The 16,917-nt window shown below is 50.3% G+C and overlaps 4 protein-coding genes across 4 annotated transcripts; 2 read left to right on the forward strand and 2 right to left on the reverse strand.

Annotated features, from left to right (window-relative positions):
* Nucleotides 1-2,386: 2,386 nt before the first annotated feature.
* On the reverse strand, nt 2,387-2,879 carry FIBRA_01973 (uncharacterized protein; the record flags this gene model as incomplete). Its single annotated transcript, XM_012323841.1, has 3 exons — nt 2,387-2,418; nt 2,475-2,718; nt 2,775-2,879. The coding sequence occupies 3 exons, from the start codon at nt 2,877-2,879 to the stop codon at nt 2,387-2,389; spliced, it is 381 nt and encodes a 126-aa protein (XP_012179231.1).
* Nucleotides 2,880-3,546: 667 nt separating this feature from the next.
* Nucleotides 3,547-8,449, reverse strand: FIBRA_01974 (uncharacterized protein; the record flags this gene model as incomplete). Its single annotated transcript, XM_012323842.1, has 21 exons — nt 3,547-3,697; nt 3,756-3,885; nt 3,941-4,030; nt 4,078-4,202; nt 4,265-4,408; nt 4,461-4,747; nt 4,807-4,990; nt 5,041-5,188; nt 5,247-5,402; nt 5,455-5,665; nt 5,720-5,781; nt 5,834-5,965; nt 6,021-6,093; nt 6,156-6,313; nt 6,368-6,559; nt 6,655-7,012; nt 7,069-7,595; nt 7,652-7,780; nt 7,836-8,004; nt 8,062-8,246; nt 8,302-8,449. 21 exons carry the CDS (start codon nt 8,447-8,449, stop codon nt 3,547-3,549), a joined length of 3,759 nt encoding a protein of 1,252 aa, XP_012179232.1.
* Nucleotides 8,450-9,430: 981 nt separating this feature from the next.
* FIBRA_01975 (uncharacterized protein) lies at nt 9,431-12,280 on the forward strand (the record flags this gene model as incomplete). Its single annotated transcript, XM_012323843.1, has 6 exons — nt 9,431-10,373; nt 10,423-10,537; nt 10,591-10,736; nt 10,791-10,865; nt 10,929-12,092; nt 12,144-12,280. 6 exons carry the CDS (start codon nt 9,431-9,433, stop codon nt 12,278-12,280), a joined length of 2,580 nt encoding a protein of 859 aa, XP_012179233.1.
* A 2,751-nt stretch (nt 12,281-15,031) lies between these two features.
* Nucleotides 15,032-16,513, forward strand: FIBRA_01976 (uncharacterized protein; the record flags this gene model as incomplete). Its single annotated transcript, XM_012323844.1, has 10 exons — nt 15,032-15,164; nt 15,213-15,328; nt 15,388-15,508; nt 15,568-15,581; nt 15,632-15,798; nt 15,855-15,877; nt 15,942-16,023; nt 16,079-16,207; nt 16,261-16,404; nt 16,459-16,513. 10 exons carry the CDS (start codon nt 15,032-15,034, stop codon nt 16,511-16,513), a joined length of 984 nt encoding a protein of 327 aa, XP_012179234.1.
* Between the last annotated feature and the right edge of the window lie 404 nt (nt 16,514-16,917).

Genomic DNA, 16,917 nt, shown 5'->3' on the forward strand with positions numbered 1-16,917 from the left:
CTTGTCAATTGAACGATCAATTTGTACGCTGAAGTAGGAAGACACTCGAGTGCTTCCCGGGCGAACCCCACTGCGACAGGAGACGAGCGTCCAGTGTGAACATACACCGATGCCAGCATAAACATATATACAAATCTCAATGCATTGTTAATCGTGCCTATTGGTAACAGAACGTAGCTCAAGATTAGCAACTTTGAATAAAGAGCTGAAATTATTCAACGTACACTACCCAATGCCCACTCTCAATGCGCCGTTCCGTTGCAGTAGGCCTCGCGGTGCCGGAGGAGTGCATCGTTGCGAGTGAATGACTCACGACAAGCAGGACACACCACTGCAGTGCTCCTGATATGCACCGTGGCGATATGCTTCCCCAAACTATCGAATTTGAGGGGCTTGTTGCAAGGTAGCCCATTGTCCACCCATAAACAGTATGTGTCGGCCGACCCATGCCATTCAGCGACGTGAAAATCTTTGAGGTGGCGTTTCACTCCACCAGCGGATACGTCATCCAAAGCGATACCGCAATGGTGCCCTCCCCAGTGGCAAACGTTGTCGAGAGTCTGGTTGGCCTGCATTGTAAGATATTGTGTACCTAAATGAATGTGATGTCGAAGACAAGCAAGTCAAAGTGTTCGTGAAACTCACGGAGAGACTGTAGATGGGCTTGCCGATGAGGTCTACTGAACACGGCTCGACCTTTTTATACAAAATTCTCGACAGCCACAAGGTGGGCCATCACAGGGGTCGTAGCCAGTCCAATATGATGCGACGAACGAACAAGTCGAATGTCGCGTAGGTCATGAAATCAATGCAAGCGATAGTGGAAGTGGCTCTGTGCCACAAGAAAGCGCGAAGACTCTAAGCGAGAGCTTTAGGGCGCTGGAAGTTGGGTCAACAACAAGCACCATCCGTACACCTTCTGTAGAGTGGTTTGGCGATAAACCAACGATCACGGAATGAGTGGTCCTGCATCACGCGCCTAATAGCAAACTGGATCAAGCTGGTCTCCTATAGGAGCTCGGAACCCAGATTAGACACCAAGGAACACGAGTGTGGTTGACTGGCATCGAACTTGATGTCAATGTAGCGTGGATCGTGCCACCTAATCCAGGTGCATATTGGTGGCATCGGGAGCAGGCCACGTCCATGTGTTCTTGCGCGATTAGATGTAGACAAAGTTGATGCAGATGCGAGTAATACACTCACTTGTTATCAGTGTACCACAGAAGGTGTATGGCCCTGCATTACTCGCGCAGACTCGCGGGAGCACAAATTTACATGGCGAGGCTGGTGGTCTATGGCTGTCGCTCTAAAAACGTGGAGGTCATAAATCAGATTACTTTCGTGTATATTAAAAGTAGAGCGCCCCTCAGTCGCGCGTGGTGGTATTTGACTCTATCGCTTGTATTGTACTTACTAAAAGTAGAGCGTCCCTTCATACAGCGTGCGTAAGTCCATGTCCATACAGTCAAATGCATCTAATGGAATGACCAGTCATCTTGTGCTTGCCAAGGATAATAACGATAATACATACTTAAAAATGCTGATCATGCGATGACAAAATGCAGGCTTTGTATCAGAATACTTGAGCATTCGAACAGCCTCAATCATGGTGGGCCGCCGGAGAGGATCGGGGCTCATCAGACGCCCCGCTATAGCGACTAATTGTTTATGTGTTGGCGAAGGTGACCTGCAGCAAGCACACGACTCTTCAACAACCTTGCTACAAGACCACAAGTCAGCTCGTATGGGATCATATGATTTCTCACCCATCTCCGGCGCGATGTACCCCTCCGTGCCGAACAGGCCAGTGACCGTTTGACCAGTGCGTTTGACGCGAATCGAATGACTGAAATCTATGATAGTCAGTCTCCCATACTCCGGCGGGATGACAACGTTTGCGAGCTTCAGATCCAGGTACCGCCTCGAATAATTGTAATGCAGCGTCCTTCAAGTGCACGTCCAAATAAATATATCGTTAGGTCACATGCCTTCGAAGACGACGATGTATGAGTCGCCAGCTGCAAGTCTGGGACATAGCAATGAAGGACATTGAAGAGTGTCACGATCTCACGGCGCTTCATGACCTGCGTATCGTTCTTGGAAGGGGAGAGCATCTCTTCACATTTATGCTTATGGGAGTTTTGGAGCACTTCTTCCAGAGATCCCGGTTCCGCGCTCTAACAAACAGGCAGAGAAACATTAGGAGAAAAGGAACAGAAAGGGACTTGATACAGAAATGTGGGATTTTAACATTCAGCTTCTCTATTTTCCCTGGACTTTCCGAGGAGAAAATTCCCCCATTCAGTATAATGTCATATTTCGTCCACTTCCCGGGCACGCGGATTGTTAGCTGAAGTAGCGCGAACATATCTGCATAATCGCTCTAGAGCTTTCGCACAGCTACAACAGGCGGGGCTGCGTCGGGTCACATAAGTAAAATTGCAAATGCACTCAAAGTGGGTGATACATACGTTGTGAAACTTTCGTGTTATGATTAATGGTATAGAAAAAATAGCACTCAAGCGGTGGAAATTGTGATCGTTTCCTCGTACTTTTAACTTTTCCTAGGATCGTCGTGGCTAGGGTCGGGCTGGGTAACAGACTTTGTACTTGTAGAGACGGAACTTCCACCTCGGTCGCAACCTGCTCGAGCGTGTAGTCAATTTGTTCCAGTATGCCCTCCAGTGTTTCTTCATCGCTGAAGGGATCGTCCACCTAGAATCGGTGAACATCATGAGGCATATAGAACATGTGTTTGTGAAAATACTTACTTTCCAAATCCTAATATCCCCCTTGAAATCATCCAAGGTGAGGTCTGGTTTGAGTGTTATGTACTCCAGACTGTGCACTTCTCTGGAGAGCAAGCTTACACCCATAACATATAATCCTATTTTATCGATGATGTCAGTACTATGGTGCAAGTTGGAGCTGAATGTGCAGAAAGATGCGGAATCGCGTTTTCCGAATTTCTGTACTCCACAACAGGACCCCAGGACTGCTTTCCTTTCTAGGACGGGTTAGATTAGTTTATGTTCATGCATTTCGCCACCTGGTAGTCCGACCGTACATACCGAGAGTTGCTCGTGGCGTGGGCAAACGCACGACTCAGTACTCATTAATCAGCCGCCGCGGTCACATAGAGGTCACAGTCACCGAGTTGCGACTAGTCCAATGGCGACAAGTCGGCGACTGGCACAACACTAGAGGTTGTAAAGTAATTTAGATTCAATCACAACCTAGTTTATGCAGTTCTAAGTCATTCATATTTGAAAACGAATCGATTATTTCTCAATTCTAATTGGATTAGCTCCTATTGTCTTTTATCATAATTCGCTAAACGATTATGTAACTGATTTAGTGTGATTATAATCCATTGCAATTTCAAAACTATTTTTCCGACTGACATGACTGGTCTGCGAGTCTTCTTACAAGCCGATGATGCGAAGAGTGACATTCAATACACTACTGTAGCATATGCACAGCGCAAACACACAGACCGGCGATGGGTGTGTAGTTGTAAATTACACAGAAAGGAAGATCTAATTAGATGCCAATCTTGCGTCGTGGAGTTTGTGTTACCCGAGCGCCTGCGCCAACCCCAGTATGTCGAGGAGTACCGGGGACGATGATCTTCGAACTTGACCCGCTGGCAATCTTCACCGCGAGAGCCTCTTCTTCTTGTTTCTTTGCTGTCCTGCACAAATCCACCGTAAGTATGAGGTCCGCAGGACAAAACTCAGTGGAGATCTCACTCTTCGCGCTGCTTAGCCATCTCAGTCTCAAGCTCAGCCTTCTTGGAGAACTCCTTATCCGCAGTACGACGGTTCCCGCGTTCGTCAAAGTTCTTCTCCTTCACAGAGTAGAAGACAGATCCCAGTTCAGCTAGATAACAACAACACGTAAGCGCAACCTTCTCATAACACTACCAATGCCATACCAAGCCAGTATGGGTCGACTGATGTAACCTGGGTCATGTATTCCTTTGACGTGAGGATGAGTTCGTGATAAATCACGTAGGTTGGCGTGTCTGGAAAGCCATCAGTAATGACTACAGTCTGGCGTATACGTACTCACAACCAAGACCGTACAATGCACTAGTGGGGTGAAGATGCGTGGGTAGACCCGTCCGGATGTTCACGAACTCTCCAATGCCCTTGACCCTTGCCGCTTGATGGAAGTAACCAGCAGTAATTGCTTTTCTATGATTCGATGCGGAGATCAGGTATATACAACGCATAATGCGATATACATGAATGCATACCTTATGACATCGAAATCAGTCCCTGCAGAGATGAGATCCATCTTCTGGAACTTCATGATATCTTCCAGCTGTGCGCGCACTTCCCGTGCTTTCCTGAGCAGCTTGGGATGCAAGAAATGACGTAGGGCCCAGTCATCGCGGAACCTGAACGCATCCTTTTGAGTAGTGGTGGTAAGTTATAGATAAGTCCACGTACCCGTGGCTCTTCCACTGCGCGAAAACATTCAATAGCGTCAAATGATCGCTCTCTGGTACATTGAACTTCTCCCTCGCAGCATCCGCTTCCTCCATACGCTCCTTAGGACGATAAAATACGCTCGGAACAGAAAGCATGGATACAATGGTGAGCATCTCTGCGGAGCATTTATACTCGACAGAGACAATAAGCATCTTCGCCATAGAGGGCTCCATCGGGAATTCCGACATCTTGCGCCCAATCGGCGTCAGGTCGCCTACATTGTCGAGGGCACCGAGCACCCAGAGCTGATACATCGAGTTTAGCATGTTCGCCTATATATCACGCGTCAGTCTAGACCAGATACCCAAAGATGTCCATGACGTGCCTGGGGTGGCGGATCCATAAAGTCAAACTCAAGAAGGTTCTTCACACCAAGCGATTTAAGGAGTAATACAGTGTTTGCAAGATTCGTTCGTTGTATCTCAGGAATCGTGTTCGGAAACATCTCGTTACGGTACGCCATCTCGGTATACAATCGATAGCAGAACCTGAAGCGGATCAAAACCCAGGTATTGATGAATTACCACACAACACTCACCCGCTTCCTGTACGGCCAGCACGTCCAGTCCGCTGGTTGGCATTGGCCTGACTGATGGGAGTAATCTGTAGAGCGTCCATTCCAACTTTCGGATTGTACACTTTCAGCTTGGAATAACCTGCGTCTACGACGTATAGAATACCGTCCACTGTTACAAGTCTGACCTCAGCATAAATTATAAAAAGCCTTAGTCGTAGATTTCTCACCAGTCAAAGACGTTTCAGCAATGTTAGTGGCAACGATAACTTTGCGTCGCCCGTCTGCAGTCGGCTCGAAGATCTTCGCTTGTAGGTCTGCCGGCATCTGAGAGTAAATAGGTAATATAGCAAGTGGTGCTGGTTCGTCTAGTTGGGACAGACGTTCTACATCGGCGTAATAAATATCTCCAGCTACCGCAACAGATCGCAGGCATACCTTGAACGACTTGACATGTAATTTCGATGTCCTCTTGTCCAGTCATAAATACGAGAATATCCCCAGGAGGCAGCGAGAGATGAATCTGCAGCACTTGCTTCACTGCGCTATCCACATAGTCCTCGCATGGAGATTTGGCGTGAAACATCTCTACTGGAAATGTACGCCCGGGAATCGTGAAATTTGGTGCACTACCGTAAAAATTGGAGAACTGTGCATCATAGAAGTGAACAAGGACTTTATATAAGCATTGGATCGTACTCACCTTCTCCGCATTCATTGTTGCGGAAGTGACGATAAGCTTGAGATCTCTTCTCCGGGATAAGACTGAATATTACATATCAGATTGGATCCCAGATATAATCTCTCGAATACCAACTTTTACGGAGCAGACCCATGAGTACGTCCGTACTTAAAGATCGTTCGTGCGCCTCGTCCAAAATAATGACGCTATACCGATCCAAGTCGCCTTCGTTCAATGACTCTCGTAAAAGTACACCATCAGTCATGTCTGTAATCACACGTCAGCGGCGAGCACGTCATCATTGTAGCCAAGTGATACTCACATTTGATCTTTGTTTCGGGGGAAGTGCAATCTTCGAATCGGATTGCATAGCCCACAGTACCACCCAACTTGCACTATGAAGAAGAAAGAAGGCTTAGCTCGAAGCGTAACCTAACGCATGATTGAAACAATTCACCTCCATTTCCTCGCTCACACGTTTAGCAACAGACATGGCCGCGACACGCCGAGGCTGAGTACATCCAACGATACCATATTTGCAGTACCCATCTTCGTACAAGAATTGCGCAAGCTGAGTTGTTTTACCGGAACCAGTTTCACCGACGACGACAATCACTATGTCAAGATTATTGGCAACGAGAAAATCGAGAATAAACAATCGATTCGTACCTTGGTTGTCCCGGATAACCTTCATAAGCTCTTCCCGGCATGCGAATGCGGGCAAATATTCTCGCTGTTCCTTTAGAGTGCGTGAACGTGCGAAGGCACTGACCCCAGCATTAGCCTTGAGATGCGTCGCGAACTTCGACTCCCCCTTGTAGTCTTCCTTCTCGCCGTCCTTAGCCTTCGCATCGGCCTCCGCTGGAGGATCGTCCAAAAAGTAAGAACAGCACATAAGAGGCTACGTGAATGTCCACTCCGATGTATCAACGAGGAGACAAAAGAAAGTGACTCACCCTCGGCCTGCGCCTCCTCGTCTTGTACGCCCATGATGTTCCCCAGCGACGTACCGCCAAGAGCAGCAAGTTTTGCTGCCGCTTTCGCGCGCTCGGCCTGCTCACGCTTTTCTTTTACCAACGCACTCCCTTTCCGCGAAAACACTGCCATGTCGCTCGTCGGATCGCGAACGGGGTTGATGGGCTCCAACTGTCGAGTAAATACTGTGCGTCCATCAAGGAATGGCGGCTTGAGGTCATGTACGATTACATGTACCGTCGATTCAGAGTCGTCCTCGAAATCTAAATCGATTGTCCTGCGTGTGGCAACACCAGACGTAAGCATACGGTTAGCTTCCCACAAGTCATTGTCCGCGTTCTGACGAGGGTTACATTAGCGATATTGCGCAGCCAGAGGCAGACTGTATCACTGACATATTGCGCTTGCCGCGCGGAGATCCTCTTAACTTGCTTCTTGGCCGCTTCCGCCTCCCTAATTGCACCAAGATCTTCGTATTGAGCAAGAGGATTAAACTCTTCATCTCCAGCGCCACCTCCCTCTTCTGCACCCATGTACCAGTCCCTGTCAAGCCGAATCTGCTCCTCTTCCCACTCGTGCGCGTCCAAACCCATACCTACTAAGCTACCCTCTTCGTCTCGCGGGGATCCTCTTCTAGGTGTCGGAGCGTCCCATCGCCGGTTGCGCGTAGGAGTTGCTGATGGTGAAGACGGCCGACGGGGCGTTGCATCCCAGCCAATATTGGGCACACGGACACTGGGTGCATCTTCAGCGCGCCCGCGCTCTGAACGCGGCGTTGCATCCCAACCACGTCTATCCCTGTCACGATCTCGATCGTAGGGCCTGCGGTGGCCATTGGGTCGGTCGCGGTTCAAGCGGCGTTGGAAGTCGCCCAAACCACGTGGGCCATCTTCACGGCGCTCGTTCTGCGCGGTGATGCCCTCTGCAATGGATACCATTAAGTAGGGAAATCCAAACAGTAAATTTTCAAATACACACCACGCTCCCTCTTGCGCCTGTACTCTTCTAGTCGGCTCCGAGCGGTCTCGGATAATCCACCAGGATGCGAAGGTGTCTCTTCACCCCGTTGGCGAATATTAGCTGTCCGTGAGGCAGGCAAGTTTGGCACTGAACGAGAATGCGTGTGAATTTGTCTTTTTAAGGGTCGGGCAAGAGTTCGAACCTTTGAAAACGGGGTTTGTCCCATCGTCCAGCCGAGGTTTCTTCCTACTCCCCTCGCCATTCACCACAGCGGCAGCACGCTTCTCCTGCGCAAGCCTGTCCAAACCAAGTACAGACGCTCTCGGTGTAGGAGGTGGTATCGGTTTCGCAGGCTGACGGAACGTGTGTACCTGCAGGAAATATGCATCAGCGGGAACAGCTCTCGACCAGACGAATGGAGTCCGCACCGCGTCCTTTCGCATTAACCCACCCGGGCGAACTGGGTCCGGCTCAAGGACTTCGCTATCGTGCACGACGATGCCCTGCATGGGTTGCGGAGCGAGGCCGTTTGCATCCTGCTTAGCATGCGTGATAATCTCGGAATGCAGCTCTGCTAGAAAGGAGTCCTTAAACTTGCCGAAAGTCTTCGCAGCTTTCAAGGAAGAATTCAATGAGAGATCCTCTACGGTCATCGAATACAAGCATACCAGAAATAAACCCCTCAAGGGAATTGGTCTTCGCAATGTCTTGCACTCGACGGGCAAGAAGGTCGTTCGGATTTATGAGATTGAGCGCTCTGGAGAGCGTGATAGCAATATGATGCGTAAAATCATCTTCGGGAGGAGGTGAGGGCATGAGGTAAATGGAACTGGAAGTGTATGTAGCTAGAGAAAAAGAGAGAGTCGAGCAAACACCAGTGGCAGGAGACGCCTAGATGCTTGACTCGGAGTGCATGTTTGGGGACTCGGAGGAGCCACGGCGGAGATTCAAATGCAATGAAATGCAGTTCCCACCTCCAAGCTGCTGAGCACTGCCGCCTGAGCTGCCTGGCAGTGGTCGCTAACTTGCTCATAAGCTGGTCTACTCGACCTCAGGTATCGACTTGTAAAAGATGGTTTTTTTTCGATCGTTAGGCACAACTTGAGATTGTGAACTCAATGTGCGCATCGTAATTGCGCAGATTTGGGAGCATTCACATATCCAGTCGTTCAACCTGCTACTTTATAAATTTAGCTCTCTCTCTCTCTCTCTCTCTCGTGTATATATGCACTTTCCCCCTCTTCTCTTCTCTCCTCTTAGCTAGTATGCGATTTCTGTGCGAATATCTGTGTAGCTAATCCATCGTACTTCTGCCCGCGGAATCCAAGACCGGTCAGAAGACTCGGTCACTTGACGATTGGTTCATCATTCTTTGCTTTCTCCCACTAACCACCACCTTACCGCAGCCTTGCTTTCTGCTCGACGACCGCGCTGAAGAGGCCAAGTGCTGAAGAACCCCTCTTTGTCGACACGTCTCGCTCGGCAAGGGAGCGTTTCACCCCATCAGACCAACGTCGGACCGTCACGCAGGAGGAATAGGGTAGTCTCCTGTAAGCAGAGTACGTAGATCCTGCTTCCTGCAACTTTTGCTCTTGCAATTTTGTATCTGACAAACGGAGTGGCTTGCCAGGGTTGTTGCAGAGCAACCCAGGTGCGCAGTTGCCTGTCTTACGACCTTTTGCCGAACCTCGTTCTTTCAATCCCAACGTCGCTTAAGTAGGTGTGTGCAGGGCGGAAAGAGGAACGGGGCGAGCACAAACACAACGACGGAAAGTCGTAGAGTTCTTGTCTTTCGTCATGTCGTCTCGGTCGTCTCGCTCTGCCAGCATACCCATCCCCGCTGGGTCGTCGCACCCGGCGCGTAGCATGCTCGATGATGCTATCCCCATCCCTTTCGCCCGTTCTAATAATTCCGTCAATCCCGCCCGCCGTGCCAGCGCCATCGCAGGCAGCCCCGAGGACCGCAGGCGTCGTGGACCCAGCCTAAGCCCGGTTCGCAGCACGATCAGCACATCGCCCTCGGTGCGTCCGATTGTGGGAAGCTACTCCTCCATCGCTTCTTCCACAGGACGCGGACTGCGACCCGGCGCGCACCCGAATTCTCCCACCAACATCAGTCCTGCGGCATCATTCCAGCCGCGCATTATACGCGCTGCGAGCTCGCCCGTCGCCCAGCGGGATCCCGCGGCGTGCCTGCCCGCTCCTTCAGTCCCAGAGATTCCGGCGTTGACTTCACCCATTCGTCCGCGTCGCTTGAGCGCTGGACCACGTTCCGGCCTGACACCATCTGCGCCGCGCCTCTCAGCGTCGCTTCCTGCCGGGATGCATGTCGACGTAGTGCCCAACCATAGCATCTTGACGCCGCCTGCCCACGCACACAACAGCAACAGCTTCCCGCGTCCTGCATACCTAGAGTACTCTGCGCTCCGCGATCTGCTTCTCGCTGAGCCAGTGGTGTCGCCGCACGTGTACCGCACCTCCACTATCTCCGCCCCAGTTGCGTCGCATGGCCAAGCGCCGCGTCCGGGGCCGTATCCATATTTGCGGCGGTCGCTCACCCCTGTGATGGACAGCGGTTCGGAGGGCACGCATAGTCCAAGCCCACCGCCACAGGCCCCGAGCACGACGACTGGACAGCGCATCTCGATGACGGATTTCCGGCTACCCACGCGGTGGAGCGAGCATGATCGGGCTCCGCAACTGAGCGTATCCGCAGATGGACGCGAGCTGACATTCACCGGTGAGCTTCCAACGGACTGCGGCGTTCTTCTCGTGTGACGTTCCATTAGGCCATTCATTTACCGGGGATCGTGATGCGGCGGCGGCGCGTGCGAATCATTGGATCCCGCCTGCTTGTGGGATATACTACTACGAGGTCGAGATTTTACATCGAGGTTCGAAAGGGTGAGTTAAAGCCTGCTATGTCCAACTTCAGTTAATTCTGTGCACTCGTTCAGCCATATCAGCATCGGATTCTCCGCTCCAAATGTGCGTTTAGTGCGTCTTCCCGGGCTGGAGCCATTGTCGTGGGGATATCATGCGGATGATGGATGGGTGTTCGCCGGGCAGAAAGACGGCTCGCCGTACGGACCGACATATGACTGTGAGTGCTCTGTTTGATCTGATAGACTCTTCGGTCAATGGCCATTCTTCTCAGCTGGAGATGTGATCGGATGCGGGATTGATTTCAGCCAGAGCCGCGTATTCTTCACGAAGAATGGCGCCCTGCTCAGTAAGCCTATTAGAGCTGCTCCTTGCTCTTCACGATGCTGACGACAGGATGGTGACACTCCAGACTCGGTTTTCGATAATTTGCCGCGCTCTGGAGTGAATCTCCACCCTGCAGTTGGATTGCGCCATACTGCGGAAGCCATTCGTGTTAACTTCGGTTCTGCCCCTTTCCGCTATGCTATCACAGATCATGTGCGTGCACAAAGAGATCAGATATGGGGGTCGATTGTGGGCACCGAAGACGGTCAGGGTATGGGAAAATCCAGCAGCCACGAGGATGGCGAGAAGAGAGACGAGATGTCGGCTATTCTCGAAAGCTCAAAGGAGAAAGAAGAAGCGAGTGCCACGATGCAGAATTTGATTTCTGCATATCTCTCCCATCATGGATATGCACGCACGGCACGGGCGTTCCGAGAGCAATGCACGAAGAGCAAGAAACTTACCACGACTGATGGTATTTCTGTGAAGAACGAAGAAGCGGACGTGGCTATGGAGACGGAGGAGACACCGGGTGCTGGTTCGTCTCGCGACGCAATGAACACGACTGACCCTGCAACTTCCAAAGAGCAATCACACCATGTGGATCCTGAGACCGAAGATCTTCAGAACCGTCTGTCCATCTTACAGGCGGTGCGTACTGGCGATGTAGATGTGGCAATAGAAGGTTTGCGCATGCATCACCCTCAAGCGCTGGAAGCGCAGGAAGGGCTGCTGTATTTCCGACTGCGCTGCAGGAAGTTTGTGGAGCTGGTGCTCAAGGCAGGCGAGGCTACGAGGCGGGCAAAGGAGGCGACCGAACGGGAAAAGAATGTAAAGACTGCGGAGAAGATGCACCGGGGAGGCACGGGCGGGGGCGCTGAGTATATGCTTTCAAGTGTCGACGAGAATGGGGCAGAGTTGGATGGCGAGGGCGCGATGGATGTGGACGACCCGTCGCCCGATGCCCGTGTCCTATCCACTGCATCAGACCAGCTTGTGTCTGCGTCCGACCTCACTAGCGCTATTACAGAACAGGCGCGTGCGGCCCTCCACACTGCGCTGTCATATGGCCAGGGGTTGGAGGCGGACTTCAAGTCCGACACACGCGAGGTTGTGCGCACACATCTTCGCCGCACGTTCGGACTCGTCGCCTACGAGGACCCGGAGCGCGAGGGCGGCGAGGTGGGCGCGATGGCCGGCCAAGAGGCCCGCGTAGAGCTAGCTGGGGAAGTCAATCAGGCCATACTAGGTGAGTAGCCACCTTGATAGTCCGGTGTGCATGTAGCTAAACACCATACAGAGTCTCAAGGACGCCCAGTCCATCCTGCTCTTGAAACCATCTTCCGCCAGGCCGGTGCATGTGTCACCCAGCTGGGTCTCATGGGGTGCGGTCCCGCGGCGTTCGTGGATGTGCGACGGGAGTTCCTCGAGACCTGATTGGCATGAAGCGCTATTACTACTTTGCTATTGATGGTATGTACTTTGCTTATGGATTTAAGTCTTTGTCGGTGTATTCCCAGAATGTGGTATAACGTGCAGCTGTTGAGCGGACTGAGTGTATTAGCAGTGTTTTGAGTGTTTCAGTATGTGAGTTGTATTATTGTACTAATGTGCTCCGATGTACAGTACTATCAGAAAGGAATCGCGTCTATCTCTGTTCCAGATTGTTTGACACTTTCATTCCATGGTGGCATGGAAACATTCCACTAGCACCGCCTTCAAGCAACGCTGACACTGTTGAACCACTTAGGGTACTACGTTTAGTCCTGCAAGCTATGCATCATCAGGCGCTGGCATTGGCATTGGCAGCGAGGACAGGACCTTTATCTAGTGGTGTAGGCTTGGAACTGGTCGCTTTTGCGAAACGAGACCGTAAATACAGTTGAGTGTATCCCTACAAGGCACCTTGGCCGAATACGCTCATTACCCATCCGGTTCAAGGACTTGGTTTCACTGACATCTGATCGCTGTCGTACCAGACCTGTATCTGGTTGTCCCAGTCGCTATGTCCTGGTCTGGTCCTAGACTCCTGGTGTTCCTGTATTTCACCGGTTCCGAGGAGTGATCGACAATGATGTTGCATGCTGGACCGGCGATCCTGGTCAACTACTCAGCTACTTCTCGCTGCGATCTGATGAGTCATGCACAGGAGCTTCATGCACGTAGAAGCCATTTGAACTCTTCGTCTCCTTTCCCTCTTTCTCCTCTTCTGGTTTTCTCGTTAGTAGGTAAGCACGCCCCCTACAGTATAGAGAGCCTGATGCACAACCTAACGCCTACTCGGCGCTCCCAGAAATGTCCTATTTGTGACTCGTTACCAAAGCCATCTTATTTTTCGGCAGTCCTTCGCAGCACAGGACAACTGCACGCATTTCGCCATCGACACCTAGGTTTATGTATTTGTCACGATACTGTGCCGCATGTGCGTGAGATCCCGCTCAGAGCCCTTACAGCAATTTCAAAACAGGCGTGCCGTCCTCGAGGAGCGCGGTGGCCCCTCGGCTGATGCGTGGCTTGATGCTCCAGGTGATGATCCGTTCAGTCTTGGGCTGCACTCATTTGAGGATAGCAGCGACGAAAATAATGATGAAATCAAGTTCTGTACAGGTATGTCTGCTCATTGATACCAGTCGAATGGGTGATTTCGTTGTTTGGCATATGATTTGACATTGTCACGATCAGCTCCTTTTGGGAGAGATGAATAGACCGTCCGAGTCCAGTCATATGGTCAAGAGCGCAAAAGACAGCTCATGCGAGGCAACGTCAGCTGGGCGGTACTAGAGCCGCTGTGGTGCTGGCACCAGCCGGTGCTCTATTGTATTTTCTCAAGGGCAGCACATCGATGTCAAGATTGCTGTAACCTGTATTCACACACGATACTACTCGAGTAGAGAACATGCATCGAACATATCTCGCAGGAGATAGCGAGTTCTCATTGTGTTCGGAGCTTAAACATCAGGAGGGTTCGACCGCTAAATATGGGTGATCGGCGGCTGCTGATTAGCTGAACGCCCGTGTTTGACGGATGTTGTTGCAATGTCCGACTAACATATTCGAGCTCCGAACACGATCGGGAAATGCTGTCTCCATGTTTGGCGCTCTACTTACCTTTGAGAATTCCCCACAGTGTCTCCTCCAGGTCGTCATGCAAGTTCTTCTAGTGCGAACTTCCTCTTTCGTTATCGACAAGAGCCTACGATAGAGCTGCTGCACATGACTCAACACGGTGGGTAATATTATACTCGGCGCAAAGTCCTATACACTGAAAGAACCAAGATTACTCTCGTGAGCTTTCCTGGATTACGAACCGAGAGTCATAAAGGTGCCCTTGGTGTTGTATATCACGCGTTCTAGGGGGATCCAGACTGAGATACTAGCGAAATTGGCTGACATCATTTGATGCCGAAGGCATAGCCGATTTGACCGTTAACTTTGTTGCCTTCCTTATAAAAGAACGATCTATCGGTGCGCCTTATCTCATGGATTCTACAAGCCTCGTTCAAGGCCCCATAGTGGTGTCCCTCTGCGTCCTCGTTGCGGTCGTTATCATTCATTTTCTGCACTCCCGGTCGACCGGTGGAAAGTACAAATTTCCGCCAGGACCTAGTCCGCTACCTATCATTGGAAACCTGCATCAATTTCCTCTGGAGTATCAACACGTGACCTTTGGCCATTGGGCTCATCAATACGGTACGAGAAGGCCCTTGCTACGTCAGATCGCTAGTTGAAGAGCATAATATTATCTAGGTGATGTGGTCACCACGCGATTGTTCAGCACTCCTGCAATCATTCTCAGTTCTGCTCAAGCTGCTCGAGACTTGATGGAGAAGAGGGGCGCAAAATATTCCGACAGACCGCACTCCGTGTTTGTATATGACATGTGAGCCTCATCGGAGATGGTTTATATATACATATCCAATCTCAATTTCAGGTTGCGCACGTCCACAGGTACTACATTTCTACACTACGGGAACCAATGGCGCCGCCACCGCAAATGGTTTCGGGAAGGTATCCAGACAGACGCTGCCGTTCAACGGTATCATCCTCTCCTTCTGAGAGAAGTACAGATACTGCTCTTGGGATTATGCCAGGAACCCCACGCATTTCAGTCTCATGTCAAACGGTAGATTGCCATTGTCAAAAATCTACGCACGATCTAAGCTCATTCATAGATACGCTTCTGCGCTCATGGTGGAAATCTCTTTCGGACGGACTGTTACATCCTTGGACGATGAACTTGTCACGCTCGCAGAGAATACATTCACAGCAATACTCGAAACTGGAGGAGCGGCAACAACGCTGGTGGACCTTTTCCCTATATGTAAGTACTAATGATAATCTCGACAGTCGGAGTTTACATTGTGCGTAGTGCGATTCTGGCCGACTTGGCTTCCAGGGTTGGAATTCAAGCGGCGAGCAAGCGAAATCGCACAAATGCTGCGAATTACTATGGATGTTCCATACGAAGGCGTGGTGAAGGAAATGGTGGACTTCATTCCTTTCTTATATCCTTTCATATCCTTTCAAACTAACTCCAGCTCTAGGCTGCGGGAGTTAACAAACCTTCGCTTTTAGCGAGTTTGATTGAAAAGCTTTCCATAGAAGGAGTTGTCACCGAAGAAGACGAGGAGGACTTGAAAGGAGCTATCACAACTGTTTATGCAGGTAAGATCATTTCTACGTGGTGTCCCTTTATTGATATAGGTGAATGATGCCCTCATTAGGGGGCACAGATACGGTTTGTACAGTCCAAAGGTTTTAGTGCAAATCCCTGACTATAGCATGTAGACCATGACAGCGATAATGACATTCATTCTTGCGATGGTTATGCATCCAAACATCTTCCTCAAGGCACAAGCAGAAGTAGATCAAGTGACTAAAGGCTCACGGCTTCCCGAGTTCGACGACAGACACTCGTTGCCTTATCTCGAATGTGTATTAAAGGAAGTCTATCGGTATGTCACATTACGACACTCATGTCTGGGCCTTACATCTGAACATTGTATGACAGATGGGGCTGCCCCCTGCCTCTAGGTATGCCTCTTGTTCACTGATGCATTCCGAGGCAAATCATAATGAACCACTGTGTCGTTTCAAGGAGTACCCCATCGGCTAATAGAAGACGATGAGTATAATGGATATCACCTTCCTGGCGGTTCTACCATTATACCTAACATCTGGTGAGCGTTGCTCATGATGACACCCTTGAAGACTGAATATTCACACTTTGTGTAGGGCAATGACGCGCCGAGAAGATATCTACCCGGACCCAGAGAGGTTCTTTCCCGAAAGGTTTGAATCGATGGATGACGAGACGTTCGAATTGTACGATCCGCGCAAGTTGATATTCGGCTTTGGCAGACGGTATGTCTGGCTCTCCTTATGTGATGTGATCTCTGGATTGAGTTTATGCACAGAATATGTCCTGGCCGTACCTTTGCTGATAACAGCGTTTGGATAGCTGCGGCTAGCATTTTGTCTGCTTTGGACATTCGAAAAGCACGCGATCAGACTGGTGAAGAGATTTCGCCTGTTCCAGTATTCAAATCTGGCTTTACGAGGTATGGGCTTTTTTTTTTTCACGTGTGTAAGCATCCGACTAACTCCACACATAGGCACGTACTTCCCTTCGAGTGCGATATACGACCGCGCTCCAGGAAAGATGTATAACATTCTTGGTCTCTCTCCGATATTTCATCTTATAGCCATCGTGAGAGTAGGTGGAATCGAACCTGCTCGATATGGGGAAGAACGGGGGTCAATTATTCAGACCGAGCGCTGTCCCTGCTGAAGTTGCATATGACAGGGGATCGCATACATAATATACTCTCTTTCGGTATGAACTTTGTCTAGCATTTGAGTTGAAGTTTGTGTGCGTGTTTGTATTCTGAGTAATTACTGTGTTGTATTCAGATGGATAATACACCTGTTCAAAGACTGAGGTTCGCAGTGTTTTCAAAGCTCAATGTATTAATTTCACGAATTCGGTGGCACCGAGTATGTAAGAGGCAAGAAACAACCGTGCGTGAGCATCGGTATACTGCTAGTATTTACTTATAGAGAAAAACCTGACT

The sequence above is a fragment of the Fibroporia radiculosa genome (genome assembly GCF_000313525.1).
Source record: "Fibroporia radiculosa TFFH 294 genomic supercontigs, scaffold1029, whole genome shotgun sequence".
NCBI lineage: Eukaryota > Fungi > Basidiomycota > Agaricomycetes > Polyporales > Fibroporiaceae > Fibroporia > Fibroporia radiculosa.